This window comes from Takifugu rubripes, chromosome 7, assembly GCF_901000725.2.
Source record: "Takifugu rubripes chromosome 7, fTakRub1.2, whole genome shotgun sequence".
In the NCBI taxonomy this organism is placed as follows: Eukaryota; Metazoa; Chordata; class Actinopteri; order Tetraodontiformes; family Tetraodontidae; genus Takifugu; species Takifugu rubripes.
In genome coordinates, this window is record NC_042291.1 from 11,238,973 (window position 1) to 11,258,456 (window position 19,484).

Here is a 19,484-nt window from a genome sequence, read left to right on the forward strand (position 1 = left end):
ATCATTTTGGGCTTTGTCAGCTCTTTTATGCTTTTGATTTTTATGTGTGTTTGTCATACTGTAAAAAAATAAAATAAAAAGCAATGTTTAACAATGGTAAACTACAGATACATAGACACTATTTATGTAGGTTTTAGGGATGCAAAATGATTAAAATTTTTAATCTGATTAATTTCAGCTCTGCTGTTGGTTCATTTAGATTAATTACATTTTAATTCACATTAATTCATAACTGTGTTCCATGCTGTCAAGGTAAAAACACAGATAACTGAAGGCAATAAAAACACTAAACGTGCTTTATTTATTAAAAAAGAGACATGGTGGACTCTGTATCTCTGAAAATAAACAAAATACTCTCTTGCCCCATAAAATACAACTTACAAAACCTTTGCAAAGCCTATTGCCTTCACTGATTTAAGGAACTATTTGGAATTCTGGCAAACTTGATATGATTTTATACTGTCCAGTGTCTCCCTGTTCAGCCAGCGCAGCAATACATGGCTGGCAGAGGGGAGAGTCAAACCGACTGTTTTAAAGTAGGACAGCACAAACAGTTGATTCAGTCATAAAGTCTTCTCTGCTATCAATTTGAACCTGGAAAATCTGTCAATTCATCAATCAAGGATAGAAAATTTACTCCAGATGTAATGACAATTCTAAAGCAATTCACAGGAAAGCTATTTGTATTGTAACATTTGCAGTTGCTGCCCAGATATGCATGAGGTAAACATAACAGACCGGGGTAAACATGACGGAGGTATTTTGAAGGTGAAAATGGGCTACAAGTGGAGTCACAATAAGCTACCGGTAAAATATTTTACAAACATGATAAACAAGGGAAGCCAAACCAGCTGCACCATTTGTTGTCACCCAGAAATTCATGGAACTGCTGATAAAATCTCTCCGCTCCAACAGCTGAAGCAGTGATTAATAGTCAGGGCTTTCCATCTTTTGAAGACATACTTTACATAACTTTACTCAATAAAGATAAAGCACATTTTATATGTGTGCGTACATGTTTACGGCTCTGTGTGCTGTGCATGGAAGGGTGTGTATTGCACGCGTTACAGCTTATCCTATCTCCTCCATATACATCTGCCTTGACTACTCGGATTTATTTTAATCTCTTTTTGGCACTATATACATATTGATTAGCTGCCACAGGCTGTGATGTTTAACAGATTATAGATTAGATTATCCTATTTAATGGCACAGAACCTTATTTTTATAGTTCAGGTCCACACTGTGAGAGCACAAGCATGATGAAGGAGACGGGGAACATGCTTCAAAGTTAGCCAATCTTCTAACTCATCAATTGTGATACGGTGATTATTTACGCACTGGGAACAAGAGAGTTGTGTTGAAGCTTGTTGTGTAGCTCATGGAAAATCCAGAACCTTCATAATCTGAGCCAGAAATGGGGAAACATTTTTTTCCCCTTCCAGCTGCACTTTTTATCAGTAATTAAACTCAGACGTTCATTTAAAGGTTAACATCAGACATTAATTAAAGCTAGAACAAAGTGATTTCAGCTCATAAAATCAGTCTTGCCTAAAATGACTGGTTTACTGTATTTGAGGTAGCAGAACATGGAAATGAAAGAAATGTCAAGGTTTTTTTCTCTCATACTTATAATGTTCAAATCCATAGAATAGTTCAGATTAATTTAAATGACTGTCAAAAGTGGTTAGTTACATGATAGGGAGACATTCCAGGAGATCAAACCATACACTACAAAAGGAAAGGTTCCACTAAGATCTCATCTCCATCCAACAGATGCTACATTCATATGCAGATATTAGTTTAGAGATTAAATCCCATCTTTTTTTCTTTTCTTTTTTACGTTTATATATATTCAATTAATGATTTACTGTTTTACATTGAGTTGATATGACAGCCTGGTGGGTATATACATCCACTGGAATGCAGTTGATAAGCTTTCACGGCCTTTCATGGTAGCTTAATGTACACCAACGTGCTTAGCGATGTGTTGCATTGTGTCATGGAAAATAAGGATTTAATGCAACATAATAGGATCAGTTTTATGTGCATATAATCTGTAATCTATTCAAGTGTGCCACCCTGCAACTAATCAGATTGCACATGACCTTATGTACAGCAATAACGGCTTAGATTTGTTTGAGCGCTCTTAACTTTGACATCGGAGACTTTATCATATAGTTTCTACTTTGATATAAGAATAAATGCCCCACATGCTGTTGGTGCCAAAATCAACACTCTTATGAGGTCAGCCATATCCAGAGGCAGGGGAGGAAAGTGTACTTGTAAAAATACTGTACAGTGCTTTGCTTGGTCGCTCTTGACGAAACTTCATGACAACATTTAAATGTTGTAAAATTATTTTGTATTCTCTAAGCTTTTGCTGCATACTGGAAATAACCAGAGATTCAGGCTGCAGGCAAGAAATACTTCAACACCCACACATTCTGTTCAGAAAATTGCCACATGTATTATCTACATTATTTGCTTTGCTTGAAGCATCGTATGATGCACCAGACTTTATCTGGTCAACATGAATATGTACAAGATCTAAATCACTGCTAAAGAAATACAACATTGGTCTAATCCAAAACCCAATAGCTAAATATTTATTTATTCGACTCCCATGAGAGCACACATGCACAGTTTACGTACATTTCACCTACTTATCTCCAGGTTTAACCCGACAACCTTCTGATAGTGGCATCAAGTGACATCTGTCTGACCAGTAGTCACAGGAGCAATATGAAAGCAAAGGAATTTGAATAGGGTGAGGTGTGTAAATATCCAAAGGTTCTGATTGAAGCCGTACTCTCTGCTAATCTTTGATTCACAGGCACACAGGAAATAAACATTGTTAGACAATTACAGAGGAGTATATTATTGCATACTACACGCACACACACACATTCCTGCCTTTACACACCAGAACTTGTGGACAAACGGCACACAGAGTTAAATTGCAGTAATTAAGCAGCTTAATTTAGAGCAACAACTGATGAGGTGGTGTGTGGGTGTCTTGGCAGGTAGCATCATCATCATCATCATCGCACGGATTAACAGACTCACTTGTGTATGCAAATGTTGGCTCCCAGGCATATTTACACAAGCTACACGCATGTATGCATGTGTGTCTCTGTGTATACATTCTATGTGTTTGTGCACGAATGCAAGTGTAGGAGCATGAGTATGGTTCTAATTGATGGCCTACACATTTTTTTTTTCATTTTGTTTTCAAACAGCATTTGAGATTTAACCTACTTTCACAAAGTTTCTGAACTATACGCACCTTCTGCACACACCCGTGCATGGCGCAGAAAGTATGGATACATCAAAGCTGGCATGTGCGTATACTACACGCAATACTACTGCACAAAAACACGTCATATTATATATAGGTCAGAAAAATGGTAGGGATATATCACAAGTAATTGGCAGAGGGTCTGCAAGCACACTGCGCTGCATGTGCATGTGGGGGTGTCTTATGGGCATGCATGTTTGTGCAGAAAATGTATCGAGAATAATTGGAGGAGAAGTCACATCCCCTCTTTTATGTTCTCTCTCTCTCACTTTCTCTGATTTGTATATAGTGAAGACGAAAATAGACATTTTACGAGCAAAGTGCGGACATTTTTGGGAGGAGGACGGTTTGTGGCTTTCGGGTTACTGTTTTACTTGCGTTTGATGAGAGAAAAAGGGCAGGAATATACATTTTGTCATTGAGTCCTCAAATTGATAGATGTTCAAGTATATGTATATTATATACATGCTATATAGTAAGGACTAGAGTGAGGAAATTCTAACTAGCAGGGTTAACATCAGGATTTGAGATGCAGAATGCATTATGGCTAAGTCCTCACAAAGATAGTAAAAAATATGGTATGCAGAGACCAAATGATAGTGTATATTTTGATATGTGCAGCACACCAGTTTTTAATGAATAATTCATTTTTAAAAGAAGTTAAGAAACTGCTTCTGTGTATATAAAGACTGCCAGGGAAGTTTGGGATACATGTAAACTGACATTACACCGTTTTCTAGAGGAAATTACAATCTCCACGTGTCTGTAATCATTACTTTATGAAGGTTCAAACAATCAAAAACACAGAGTGACACAGAACAAGAGGGAAGCTAAAAACCTGACAGACTGTTGCCAGAAAGAAACCTCTCAAGTCTGTTGTAATTCAAAATATACGTGAAACAGACGTAATCTGACCAAGACATTAGCTAAATATTCAGCATGTTAATTTGGGGGTGCTGTCTTCAGGGATACTCCAGTGTGTCCAATCTGAACAGAAAAGCCAGGAGAGGAATGCTGGATTAAGTTGTGCCTCTTGGTTATATGCAGATCCATCACCTCTGGGATGCTTAGATTGAGAAACTGAATCTAATTGGGTAGAACTGGACCAGAACGCTTTGATGTCATAATGCATTCCTCTGTTGCTAAATACAGACAGCCTGCCAGAGCCCGTCTTATTTACACGGGTTGGTCAGGTATTGAGCAGTATCAATGAATTGATAAACTGTATGCTAATGTGTTCAAAACATGAAAGAACACTGCTCAAATGGACACACTGGTCAACAGCCATTGAATATGTTCAGGGTTGACATGAATTAGAGGGAATGCTACTGAATGATGCCGTAAAACATAATTCCACAGAGCATGGTTTATCTACGCTGTCCAAAGTGAGTCGACCCTCTGAGAAGGGGGCATATTAAAGATGCTATCAGGAGAGATGCATATTGAGTATATACTGTATCATACTGACTCAGGCTGATATAAGGACCCCACCTCAAGTACTCGCAGAAGCCCAAATACACAAACACAAATGCCACAATTTAGATTGTATATGGAAATGACACACTATTAAAAACTCATTTGAGGTTGTAGCGGTTAATATCAACTGTCAATGAAGTCAGTGAAGTGGACAAACACACACCCCCACACACACGCACACAAAGCTGTAGTTACGTTATTAACCAGAGATAATAAGGTTTAACTCTTTCTAATGCAAGGCTGTTGACCCAATTTTCTTAAGCACTGTGTGTATGTGCATGCATTCATGTATGTATGTGTGTGTATGTGAACTTGTGCCCGTCTGTGTACTCATTTACAAAATAATAATATGTCTGGTCAGTATTTATCCTTGTATATTCATGAGCCACCAGCAGGCATTCCGTTTGTGTTTGTTATTCATTTAACCAGTGTGTGGGTGTGCACGAGTGTGCATGTGGGCGCATCTAAACATGCCCGTAGTGCCGTTGCTTAATTAAAATTGTTAATGCATACAACTTTTCTGTGTGTGACGACTTGGTGGATCTCACATGTACATGTGTTATCAGCCTATCAGCATTTATGTAAACATATGGAATATTAAAGGCTTGTATTTAACTAATGACTTCCATTTGTTTGCCTAGTTAATGTACCGAGACAGAGTCAGATTCAGGTTCCACTATTTTCATCGTCTTGCCTGCTTTCTTCTGTATTTTGCATTAAAAGCATTCACCTTTTCTTCTGAGAGGGTGTGGAATGTTTTGCAAACCAAATTCTCCCACATGTCCCAGGGTAATACGCCTCTTTTTAAAGCTGCTTATTTGGTACCTGTCAGGGTATTTAAGGAAAGACAATGGCAGCTCTCAAAAAAATGACACTTTGATTTGTCACACTGCGTCTCGTGTTTACGGCGCTGCTGATCCATCCATCCATCCAGCCATCCATCCAGCCATCCATCCATCCCTGGTGGACTTTACAGCAACGATGCTCTGAACCCTGATCTAACTTCATTTCACACTAAAACCTGGCAAAGGCAAGTAGCCAAAAGATAAAAGAGGCATTCAAATCCTGTAAGAAGTAAAGTCTGCAGTTTGAAAATAACACAGGCTCAAAAAGGAAGAAAAAGCCTAATTAAATATGCAACAAACCAAATTAATAGTTTGATGAATACATTTTTCATAAGGCAATTATACATATAAAATCAGTATTAATTGAAGCATAATTAGTTTATATGCAGCCCAAAGAGACCAAAGAGGATAAAATATGTAGAAAAATAATACCACAAAGTGCCACTCGTGGAAACAGGCTATCCATCGCTACAAATACAAATTGTCTGATTTCAGCAGTTAAATATTTGTTGTTCAGTCCAATTACTGATGAATCTACTTCAGAATGCATGAATATAAACACACATTCATTTGTATTCACCGTTCCAGCCCAGAATATTTAAACAAATCAGTGGAACTCAGATGAATCGTCAGTGCAGCGAGTGAGAGAGGTGAATAAGAGCCGGTAAAAGGCCGTGAAAACCAAACGTGAGTTATGTGTCAAAGTCAGCGCTCTTTCAATGCATGTTGAAACTTCATCATTCTAACATACACTCCCTTCATGAATGGATTCTTTGGGCCACCTTTATGCAGGTTTGTCCATGGATGTGTCAGCACTAAAGGACGAGAATCTCAATATATGTGTGAGCCTTCACCCATCTCTAGCTGCTGGGGAGGGAGCAACTGTGGAGTTTTGCCTCCAACGTACCCGCTCCCGTGCAAGCGGGGTCGAAGGGAATCAGGCAGAGGCCGTTCTGCAAAGTGACAGATGTGGCGACAGGCCGTCCAGTCAAGCAGAAACACTCGGCGGCTTGTTTTGCTGAAGATCCGCACTGACATTCAGTGTGGTTAGAAAGCAAAATGTCACCACGGTAACACACGCAGGCTAAGAACTAGCAGCAAAACTCACAAGATACAAAAACACGACATCAATCAATCTTTAATTATTCATCTGGAAAATTCCCCACTAAAGAAAGAGTAGAATAAATTGTGTTGTAACATTCCATAAAATAATTAATTATTAATGGAGTATCACATTCAAAGACGCAAAAAGGAAGGAGAGAAGGCGCGTGTCTGTAGGCATGTTCTGACATGTACCCAACATGCACTGACATGAACAAAGCTGCATGCTAAGTGTGTGAGACTTAGACCAACTGGCTTTCCTTCATTATACTTTGTGCAGTGTTGGAAACGTATAGAGACATATTTCGAAGAACATTTCCAAGAACATAGGGTACTTTTACTAACTAATCTTTCCTTTTTTTAAGCTTTACCAGGAAACCAAACTGATGTGCTTATTTAATGCAAGTGCACACCTCAAAATGATTTATTGTCAGGATAAAATCTAAATGTGTGGGTCAAACAGAAACTCTTAAAGAAAACTGATTAGTGGTGAGAATTAAAACTAAAATATTACACTTGAATGTCTCCCTTATGTCCAAGTGTCATGACTAATAACCCTGACTCCTCAAATAGCAGCACTCCTGCTTAACAGTTCGCATATCAGCTATGGACCCCACATAAAATATACAAAATGATGGTTGTGTGGGCTCCGTTATTTTAATATGATATTGGTTGGAGATCATGCAGATAATATTCTAAGTATATGTGTTTAAGAGACTTTAAAAGAACCCACCGGGTTGTTCTGACAGAAACATCTTAGTCCACCACATTGAAAAACATTTCCCAGCACACATGGACACACGCACACGCTCCATGCAGTAACATTTATTTGGAGGGGCATGTGTAGATGTTAACATGGAGGCGGATTAATATTTTTAGACTGCAGCGTAACAAACAAAGCTTGTTTGTTGGTTGGCAATGCCAAGTACAACCTGAAGCGCTGAGAGTTTCACTTAAAAAGAGTTAGGGGGAACATTTACTAGAGGACATGTTTTATCGTTTCCACCTTTGGCAGGATATTTCTCAGAGCGAGTGTCTGTGTGAGTACGAGCGTGTGCGCATCAGCTGCCCCCCCGTAGCTCTCTCATGCCACCCAGCACCGGGGGCCCGTAGCTATGTTGGCGGGTGTTCTACTATGTGAGAACTGCTTCCTGCAGGGGGTGTGAAGAGACCCCCATGATGGTATCAAAATATATACCACAAGGGAATTATAACACACACACCAAACACACGAGAATGTAAGACATTGTACAACACAGTAAAAGTGCATGTAAAGGACATGGGGTTGTTCTTCAGTGTTACAGCAGTATTGCTTCTTGGGGGGGGGGGTCACCTGAGCTGCTTGGGGTACTGGATGGGGTACGGTGGAGGAAATAAACTGAAGAGGAAACGAATAGCCTCTTGTCATGAATTCCAGAGCTTTTATTGCAATGTGCGTTTTCAGAAGGACCAATTTAGCAGCAGGAACCACTCTACGGTGAGAGTGACAGATTTGGATCAGATTTCTTTGTTTTTCATGAGTGCTGCTATCAGACATGTACCGGTGAGTGGCCACACTAGCAGGATGACACTAACTACAACCTGCCTGAACATGGTGTGCTGTTGCCAAGAGCGAGGGCACAGCTCGTTGGGGCAAGACAAAGTGGGATGTCTAGGAACAGTTCGAGGACATGTGACAAACTAATTCTGACTTTTGGTGTCATGGTGGTGAAGCATCCAAGATGCCCAATTGCCTGTCTCTGATTATGTCAAACTACAATGTGTAAAGACATTTGTAATAGGATCCGACAATTCATAATCAGGCACGACAGTGAACGTTGGTCTGTGTCTGGGCTAAATTTGTGTAGCCTGATCCTGGCATAAGCAACAACTTGAAACTGCTTATACAACTGCACTGTACAATACTGTACCGTGTACTTGTTTTCAGGTTGTAAACTGGATTCAGTCTTTCATTACTGGTGTTTCTATCTATTAATTTAACAACAGAGGACTGAAAAACAACAGAATAAAAAATAAGTAACTGTACAGAGAGTGCTGAAAGACAGAATAGCTGGAGAGACACCGTGAATGCAGAGATCATCTGACAAGATGATCCGTGAAAGAGTGATAGATAAAGGTCATTATGTTTGATAGATGCACACACACAGAGAGTCAGGCTGGAAAAAATCAATCCAAACCAATGAGAATGCAGAGGAGACAGAATTGATAGGAAAAAGATAAAAGATCACAAACTGTGAATGGACGCATGGACGCGTGCGTGCGTGCGTGCGTGTGTGTGTAAGAGAGGGAGAGACAGAAAGAACAAGCAAATGACAGAAACATCACTGGGGCTGAGGTGATGAAATGGATTCAGACAGGAAAACAGACAAACACCAGAGCGAAAGTGGGACAGTTGCGTAATATCTGTCAAATGGTGCCGATACTCGAATTTATTCAACAACGGAATTTTCCAATTAAAACATGAAAAAGGTTGACTTCTATTAAATAAGTAATTTTTTTTTCATAAATATGTAAAAAGATTAAAAACATGACCCTCTTGAGACACAATCATGTTGATGGTGTGTCTCAGCTGAGATTTCCATCAGACGCTCTCTTAAGACTTGTGCCTCTTTAACAGGTAATCAGTAGTGTTGATCACAGTGATGCAGTCTCCAAGTTAATTACAGTTAAAATCAGCAATTAATTACGATATGTGTGTTGAATGTGTTTATATGTGGGGTGTTTATGGTGCATTTATCTAACCAACAACCTTAAAAGAAACACCTAATTTGGTCAAATGTACAGATATTTCTATAAACGTGGTTCCAGTTAAATTACATTATGGTAATTGTATAACAGCTGGTATAGTTAACATAGGCCATGAGATACTCAGTAATCCTAATTATAACCAATGGCTGTATAACCGCTGTTGCTTTCTTGTTTTTCCTCTTAAAAATATCTTGAGAAAAAAGCAGACTGACCCACAGGCAGTGGTTTCAAAAAGCTGTTAAAATGCAGAGAAGTGTACAGTTTCCGGCTAATCTACAGTACAGTGGACAAATACATCAATCTAATAATTCACAGTAGTTGGCAAAAACCAATAATAAGCATTCTGCCTGCCGGGGTTAATTCCACAGACATGGGTTATATAATTTTGTCAGGATAAACTGGAAGAGTGTCTTTGACTGCATAGTGACAAATGGACTAAGACAGTCCTCTGTCAACGTGAAATTATTTGTTGCATCAAAAGATCCAAATTACACATCTTTATTTATCCCCAAGGGCCAATTGACATGTAGCTCTCCATCACACGCATACAGTCAGCTACCCAGTTACTCCAGGACATGGGACAGTTGAGACGGGTAACAATAGCTGATAATAGAGCTGACTGTGGGAGATGAATAAAAACAATAATAAGTGGTAAAAGGAGTCTATTTCCAGCAGCTTAATGACACACCGACATTTAGATTAGGATTTGTTAGTTCTCCTTGAAAATAAATGATAATTTATAAAAATAAATCATCGCTCGCACATGACAGGTACAGGCATTAAATCTTTCTGTATTGTGTACAGAAAGTGGATGCTATACTGTGTAAGTTGTAAATTGGACCATAACTGGTCATTAAAATCTTCTGAATGTCCTTTGATTTGCAAAGCTGATTGGTATTTGATCAATGCCAGGGATCAGCACACCACCCAGCAGCGGCAGTACTTTTCCTGAAAGTCCCTGTGCCAGACGTCTGCTTCTGTCCAAAAATGTTAATCCTTGCAACTGACACAGGTTTTTATTTGAGACCCTGCAAAGTAAACCCTGAGGAGTTAAAATAAGGGGCTGAGCGAAGCCAAATTAAATCCCAATTAATCCACACAATCAAGCTCCTCAGTCTAAACAGTAAAAGTGCCGTTTCACAACTTGCTGAAGCCTTGTAGCTTCTGTAAATGGATGTCCGAACACTTACAGCAGTTAAACATTTTAACAGCCTCTCTCTCCAGGAATGTGTGCATGTGTGTGTGTATGTGTGCGTGGACAAGGCCAGTGTGTTGACGAGTGTGGATGTTAAGTGTCCTACTGCCACCTATTGACTGACTGGAGATCTGTTCTCCCCTCCCCCACACAGAAGCGGGACAGAACACACTCCTGTGTGTGAGACGTGATGTAGAAACAACAACTACATTAAATACCTCCTTAATTATGAGTCACAGGAGTCAGGAAATGCTCAACATAAACACAAACCCAAAACTAAAGCCACTTTTACTACATTCAACAAACTAATAACACTAAAAGCTGGGGAAAAGTTGTTATTTTTATAGTCATTAAAGTCTTGAGGTATACACTTGAATAAATAAAGAAGAGAAGAACCAGAATGACAGACATGTGCTTCGCAGTCAGCCTGAGAGCAGAGCAGACTGATGGTTGAATAGAGGCGAGATAAAGAAAACACAGGTACACTGCTTGTCTAAAGAGACAGAATGTGGACAAGTTCACAGAGGACAGAGCAGATGGTGTCTGCAGGACTTACACAATCTCTCACTCACACAACCACACACTGGTGACATAATAGCAGCGTGCCAGGTGTGCAGTTGGTGGCCTGCAGTCTGGCATGGAGTGTGAGCTCTGTGTGTATCCCCTGCTCCCTTTGTGTAAAAGGGGCCCCCTATTCAACGGGTTCTGCTGCCAGCTTGGCACTGAATCACAGGACGGGACGGTGCAGTCGCTCAGCCCTCAGCTGTCTCTTTTTGTCCAGACCCCCAAAAAAGGTCAAACAAGTAGATTGAAAAGCAGATGGGGGGGGGTCGTTTTAGTTGAACTTTATCGGCCAGAGACAAAGATGTGGTTCAGGTTGCTGTCCAGGTCAGTCAGCTGACTCATCTTTTCATCTCTGTCATGTGTTTATGAACTAATGAGGAGACGTAAGCAGCTAAAATGATGACACATGATTAAAAACATAGTTCTGTGCACATAACTATGACTGTACAGACTGTTGCTTTAATGGCATAAATGGACATCTCTGACCTGGAAATGTTGGAACTTTCAAAATTTTGCAATGTCTTTCAGCGCCATTTGGTTACGTAATCTAACTCCTGATGAAGCGAAGGCCGGAGAATGGGAGTCAGTTGAGGACCCTGTGGGACTCCTGGTGACAGATGGACCATTCTATGGAACTGAGTGGATTTCTCATGGAGTTACAGTACGTTTGAATGTGTCTCAGAGAACGTTCAGTTCAGGTTTGCACAGTTTAGCAGGTTTTACATCACATGACCTCCCCGTCTGACACAGTACACAAATATTATTTGGGAAAATAAGGGGGAAAAAAGTGTGCAAATATAATTTTTGTTCATTTTAAAGCCTTCATTTAGTTACGGCTGTATGACTTTCAAAAGATCTCACAATTCAGCCACTTTGCAACTGTTTGGAGGTGTTTTTGGTGCCATGCAGACATAATCTGAGATAAAGACCTGCATTGCCTCAGAATCATGGCAAACGTTGGTAACTGCTTCTTTCACTTTGTTTTGTTAGCTACAGAAAAACCACGCTGCGAGAAAAATGCTGAATTGTGAGGCCATTTCTCAGATAGAAAGAGACACATGGAGATGCTTCTGCTGCCGTGAAAAATATCAGGAGCTTATCAGCCTGGGTGAGACTCAGAAAATCCATTTTTAACTGCTCCACAAGACCTTTCCTAGAGCATAATAAACTACTCCCACAGCCGCGCACAGGAAATTTGAGGGAGCGCTTGCCTGCTCAGCAGTTTTGCACATGATCTTTCCAATAGATGCCACTTTAATGGCAGCGACTCAACTGTGATCAATGAGCTCATATCAATACATGTCTCTACTGGCTCTCTTACACACACGCAATAAACTAATTAAAGGCCAGCTTTCTTTAAATCTTCTTACTTCTGGCTGTTTAAGGGCGATTTAAGAATGACAAGCATATCATTTAGGCTGGCACATATGCATGCAGATCTGCCTGTGAGTTCTAACTGCATTTGAATAAAAAAACTGATCATGTCAGTCCCTAAAATTAGATTCTGCGTGTCACCTACTTCTTAATTCTTGAGAACACACTTTTTTTTTTCTTTTGCCTGCCAGGACGGCCTTAAGCCTTAAGAGGTTTCATCTAATTTTCTATTAATTTATTCTAATCTAAGGCTAAATTCAAAAGTACTCACTAAGCCTGGACTAGAAGAGAGGAACTATAAAAGAAATACTGCCCAATACGGATCATTTCTAGCAAACTATGACAGCCTCGTGTGTCCTGGTGTCACAAAGATGCAGCGACGGAGGTAAACGCGAGTGAATACCTGTCACAAACGCTGGCCAACAAGCTACCCCCCACATACACCCCGCTATCTGTCAAATGTCGCCCAGCTGGAACCCAGAAACTAAAGTCTGTCACGGTTGATGATATCTGTTTTTGATTGTAATGCCACCAGTCACGCTGGAATGAGGGGGGGTTAAGCAGACCAGAGGATGGAAGTGGGGGGATTTCCTTTGATATTTTATTTATGAAGAGGAAAGAGTAATGGACGAAATGCTATAGGATGCTAGCTTCACCTAGCAGTCGCTCTGATTTTACTGCAGAGAATTTAGTTCTGGTGGATCTGGTGGATCAACTACTTTGACATAAGGGGTAAAATTTATGTAGCGGGAAAGGTGGAAGCAATGGAGCCCGTGTGCATCAATAAGCCTTGTGGTTTGTTTAGAATATTACATCGAGGAAGCAGCCGTTAAGATAACAGGACAAATCATCCGCAGATCCCTGAACATGAAAACAGGCCACCTCTAAATAAACTAAACATGTGAATGCTGAACAACAAGCAGCCAGTACTAATAGATATTTTTTTTAAAACACAAGACTAAAAGTCTGATCACATCTGGATCAGCCACAGCATTTGGTGTAATTTATTGTACATTCTGTTACACCAATGATTTAAAATGATCCAAGGAGAATCGTCCACAAAATTATAGGAGCCCTTCTGTCGTCCTGAAGACTTTTATAGCCCATCACTGGTGCACAGGAAAACACCTCAATGCTGTCAGCTCAGCAGCAACAAAGAGGAGACTATAAAGGAAAAACGTACTAAAACACTTGCTTTCCAATCAGTCCTGATTTGGAGATAGTGATAAGGAACGCCAAGTTCCTCATTGGAACTCATGAGTTCAGCTAAATTAAATATTCACTCCTTTGAGCCACTTTAAACCTGTTTTTTCTTTTTCTGAAACACGCTAATCATTCATTGCTAGCGTCTCTCTTTCAGGCACAAACCTACGCCTGTGGAGTTCCACATCCTCCCCACCCCTTCGCTCACACCCACACCCTTGTCATTTCCGATGACATCCCGGCCTCCATTACCTGCATGCATTAACAAACCTCTGTGATGTTAAAAATTATACATTCATACAGTACATTTGAATAATTCAGATTACTTTAAAAGCTGTGCACTCGCTCACTGTCTCTTTTTCCGGATGGAAATAAAGCTATTTACCCAAATCGCATTTGAATAAATCCCATAAATCCTCACAAAGTTCCCTGGATAAACCAATCAAACACTCCCAAAGCTGACTAGCCAATCAAAATTAGCATTCATACTTGTGGCCGTTTTTATTTGAGACATCAAATGGCAAATCAAATTTCAGCTTATTTGTGCAGCTCAATTTGTTTGAGATAAGAAAAAGGCAGGTAATGGAATGCGAATGAGGGAGAGAGGAGAAAAATAATGCAATTCCAAACCTAACACAAATATTTGATGGAGTAAAAAGTGCGCTTTTAAATCATAAATGTGGTCGATGATTCTGCTTATTGAACAAAAGAAATATATTATAACTTGACATACAAAATATGCGTCAGATGCCTCGAGGGTGTGAATGCCATTATTACGGAGATGAAACCTGCTTATCACACTCCTCTGCGTGTGTGTGTGTGTGTAAAAGTAACAGAGACCATGAAATTAAGTCAAAAAATATAATCACAATAATAATAAATGATTCCCACCGACTGAATATGCATTTATTACAGGAACAAACACGAAGGATCAGTTAAGCTTCACGTTAATTTGGTTTGGCCTGAAACCACCACAGATAAAAGTGGACAGACACTGAAGCCATCCCTGCACACTTATTCCAACTGTCAGTAAATCATGACAGGCGGTAACCCCCAACTTCCTCTTTCTCTGTTTTGAAAACAACAACTAACCGTCTCTCAGACTCATGTTTCCTGCATTTTAACGGACACACACGCATGTGCGCGCACGCACGCGTGCACGTGTTTGACATCCTAACTGAACTTCCTGCTTTTCAGCTGTTCTTTAACTCTGAGTCACTGAATATCAAATAACACCTTTTTTTAACATGTTTGTGAGTGTCTCTAAAACCTGAATGTTAATTTAATGCATTGACTCTCAAGTTTGTCCCGGCTGTGTGTTTGTTTGTTTTTTAGTTAAAATTGTAATAGCATAACTTTTGTAAGTGCAGGTGTGTGTGTACATATACACACCAAATTCAGCAGCTGGTAAGTTTGCCCTTGACTGCCCACCCTCAGGCGCTGCAGTGGCATGGAGGCAGCTGTTTAAAACTGTTTTGGATGGGATTTAAAAACTTGTGTCCTTTTCAAGGGTATATTCCTCTTTTATAAACCAAACAAGCAGCTGAGTGCAAACTGTCATTAACGCTTATAAAACCAGCGAAATGACTATACACTGGTGATAGATAAATAAAACGTTGGATGGGATATTTTTCAACACTGAGGTTGATGTCGCAGGTTGTAAAATTAGTTCTGTAGCATATGCATCAATCACTGCATTAATATAGGCATCAATCGCAGAACCTACACTGAAAAACAGTCACTTTTCCAACTAATAATGCATGAACATGCATGTGCATTATAAGGAAAATGAGCAGAAATTCAGACTTGTTTAGTCAGTAAGCAGGACGCGCCCTTGTCTGACCTGCCTGGGGCTCTATTAGAGACACGGCTTGCTGTGCAGTTGGGCTTTTGCGGGATAACTCTTCAAGAACAGATGCCAAGATACAGCAGCTGTTCCTTTTCACATTAAAATTGAGAAGAACCTCATTATCTTATATCTGGTCCTGTAATAATTTGGCAGGATGTTAGCCAGTGCATTTGCTGAATCCAAAGTTGGTATTGCCAATAAAATATTGACAAACCATGAACAACATTGTGTGTGTGTGTGTGTGTGTGTGTGTGTGTGTGTGTGTGTGCAGGGGGGGTTACTGACCTTGGAAAGACTGCCTTGTTCTCTCTACGAGTTCCTCAATGGGATAGCTGGCCAGGTCTCCTCGTGCATGCTTAGTCTTACAATAGGTGCACGCGTTTAGACACCTAAAATGAAAGATGCACACACCATGAGACAGATAAGGATGCATGGATATATTGTATTTTCACTGCTGCCAGCAGAGATGTGCAAGTTTTACTTGTTGAACGATCACTTGCACTATAAGGCCTTCAAACAAGATAATATGTGTCAACTGCTGTGAACCCATAACCTGAGTGCAAACGATCTCTAGATTAACCCCATGACTTAGTGGATGGGAGTAATTCACACTTATGGCTTCATTTTATGCAGCTGGGGCTGTCTCGTTGATAGAATCTGTCCGCTGACACCTGGTAGACTACTTTTCTGTGGTGTTGCACACAGTGAAAACAATACCAGGCTCGTGGTTGTAACCGCTGGTTTTTTTTTCATTTAAATCAAATTATCTCAACTGTGGAAATAGGTGCAATTGAGAAGAACATAGTAAGCCCTCAGACAGACTTTAATATTTAATAAAGTCTTTTCATGCACATTTTGGAAGTTGAGCAGAGGCAAGAAAAGACAGCAGGGAAACAAAGTGTTCTTTCTCTTCTAAAGTGTTTATAAGGACTCCAGCTAGTTCCAAAATAACCATGGACAGCTGTCTCTCAGCAGCGCAAGATTAGACTCAATGCAGTGTTTTGTTTCTGAGATATTGAATTCAAACTGACCGTGAAAGGGAGGGGATTGGATTATGAAGCAGAATAATTAATATAAGACATAAAACACAGGGCAACAAAGATAAATACTGCCTCAAACCAGATCCAGAGCATGGCGTAGTATCAACTTTAGGGAAGCCTTTGTTTAGGATAAAGAGGGCTTTTATTTCAACTGTCTGAGTCAATGGTGAAAGAAAAAAAAATTAAATGAAAGTCCCCATTGTACCCTTTTTGGATTCACTTATTAGTCGCACAAATAGACAAGACTTGAATTACACTGTACACTGGCTTTCTGACATTTAGCACTCACAACTGACGTGCATGTCTGTCACACGCTCCAATTAGTTGCAGAACCTTGTTTTTATCAGACTAGACTCAGGCACCGTGAAACTAGTGTGAAGAACAGTACAAACACTACAAACGCTAGTTTCTCAAGTGAAACATGTTTTCCAATGATAAATAAGAATTCACAGCTTGATCATAACGGATGTATTGATGTCCAGAAAGATGATGTCAAGTCAGCTGTGATCACAGAATGTAAACACCCCCGATGAGTAAGATGCAATGTGCCATTTCTGTTAATGCAGATTTGAACATCTTCAGATATCACTCAGAAGATTCGCTCTGATTCAGCAGCCTCTGCTCGGATGATGGCCATCTCCTCGCAGAATGACCACATGAAACTCTGCCCTCAAATGTTCAGGTATAACGATTAAACTAGCTGAAATGCTGCATATTTACAGAAATGGCTTTAAGAAGCAGTTTCGTTCTGAGCCTACATCGATTAGTAAGTACTCACTGAAACGTCAATAGCATCAGAACTTAAAATGAAAGACAACGGAGCTCTCTACATACAATAGAATCTCTCCCTTACAGGGTATTTCTTATCTTTGTTGAGGGCACCAAGGATGGCAGCTAGGTCACAGGACCTAGCAGTGGAGAAAACACAGGCAGATGGGGCCCCGTGCGCGCACACACACACACACACCCACACACACACACACACCACCAGGGGGTCCATCCATCTTAATGTGATCAGGCCCAGCTCAGTGGATCACACCAACATTAATCTCAAGAGACAGCCAGTGGCCTGCTTTGTGTGTGTGTGCGTGTGTGTGTATGTGTTGAGCATTTGTCCAGTATCACAACAATATATTAGCAGATTTGACCCTTCCATCAGTCTAAAGTGACTATGACAAACAGTCAGCACCCCTAACACCAACAGTAGTCGCTCTCTGTGCGCATAAACTGGAAAGCACTTGTGTTGCCAGAGTTCCAAAGGGATGATGTATGACAATATAGAACAAAATGTATTAATCTTCCATCCATTCCCATTTTTGTTTTGTCTCCTTGCCCTTCTTAGTCCCAGTTAATTAAAACACAGAGGAAGCTCTTGTACCTGACAAACAGTAAAGTTCAACAATATGAACAAAACAATAAGAGAGGCTACCTCCCCTGTCGACCTGTGTGTGCACGTGCGTGTGTGTGAGCGAGAGCCGCAGCCTATCATGAGATTGCAGCCTTGAAAACGCAACAAAGAAAGGAAAACCGGGAGGTTTTTCCATACATTTGTGCACGCCTCTCCTGCCAAACACAATCCTCACTCACTCTCTCTCTCACACACACACACACACACACACACACTCACACACACCGACACGCAATAATTCACCCAGGACAGATTCCCATTTGTAGCATATTAAAGACATTAATTAAAAACTGCTCTGTGGATAAACAAAATGCACCATGAGGATTTGTGAAGAGGGAGATGAGAACAAAAAAATCTTAAAAACTGGGATCGCAGTGGTGAACAAAGCCTCGTGCCTCTAAGTTTACTCTAAATGTCATCTCAAAGTCAAATACGGTTGAATCCAGAAACAAAGAAGAGTGGGACAATAGAGGGAAGAGCCATTACAAGCAATGAATAGAAGATGATTAGCTGTTCAAAAAGTTGTTAGTTCTTTTTTGCCCTTGATCCAATGTGATGAAAGATGGTTGCATTCAAATTAAGACTGTTATTTATTATTTAATCAGCATCCAAAGTGTTTTAGCCATGATAAAAGGTTGGGATGAATGAAAAACACACAAATGTAAAATTAAAAAAAAGAATATGGAGAAAAGTAGGAAAACCAAGTGATGTAAAGAGCATAAACAGCATTAAAAAAAAAAGCTGCATTTAAAAGAAAATACTTGAATTTGGCTGTAGGATGTTTCACCTTAACCGGGGTCCATCTGTGTTCAAGTCAACTGATTGACATCATTGGTTTCGCTGCATCCAAGGTTCCCAAAAGCACAGAGGCCTCCATCGGTCTGAAACAGTACCAGCTTGGACCACCCAGTGAGCCCTCTAGCAGAGCTCCAGAGTGACCAGGCAGGAGCTTCTCCTCAGAGAAGACTGCTCTACACCTGTACACCACCATACCTACACTGAAACAGGGTGGGGGCAGGAGCATCATGAGGGGGGGCTTTGTTCCAGCAGCTGTAACAAGGAGACTGATCAGAGTGGAGGCAAATCTGCATAGAGCAAATTACAGATCCTTCATGAAAACCGGACCCAGAGATCCCAGAACCTCAGAGTGGATAAAGGTTTTCCTTCCAACTAGAGAATCACAAGACAATGTGGATCATCTGTTGTGACCAGATTATTGTCAACAGGGAGAACACTAGAAATGTCCACTAGTTTGGACTTAATTAGCAAGTAATAAAGTTGTTAAACCGATACTCCACATTGTGTTGAATTTATGTATTTTGTGTGTTTGTGTGAAAATCTTTTGGCGATGCTCTTTAGTCTCGTGTTCCCCGACGCTGA

The 19,484-nt window shown here is 40.2% G+C and overlaps 1 protein-coding gene across 3 annotated transcripts in view; it reads right to left on the minus strand.

The window, feature by feature from the left end:
- cdkal1 (CDK5 regulatory subunit associated protein 1-like 1) overlaps window positions 1–19,484 on the minus strand; it is a 137,564-nt gene that overhangs the window by 69,274 nt on the left and 48,806 nt on the right. For all 3 annotated transcript variants that reach the window (XM_029838346.1, XM_011605473.2, XM_011605474.2), the window contains one exon: window positions 15,942–16,045. In XM_029838346.1, the coding sequence (XP_029694206.1) occupies window positions 15,942–16,045 (104 nt within the window). The remainder of the gene's footprint in view (window positions 1–15,941; window positions 16,046–19,484) is intronic.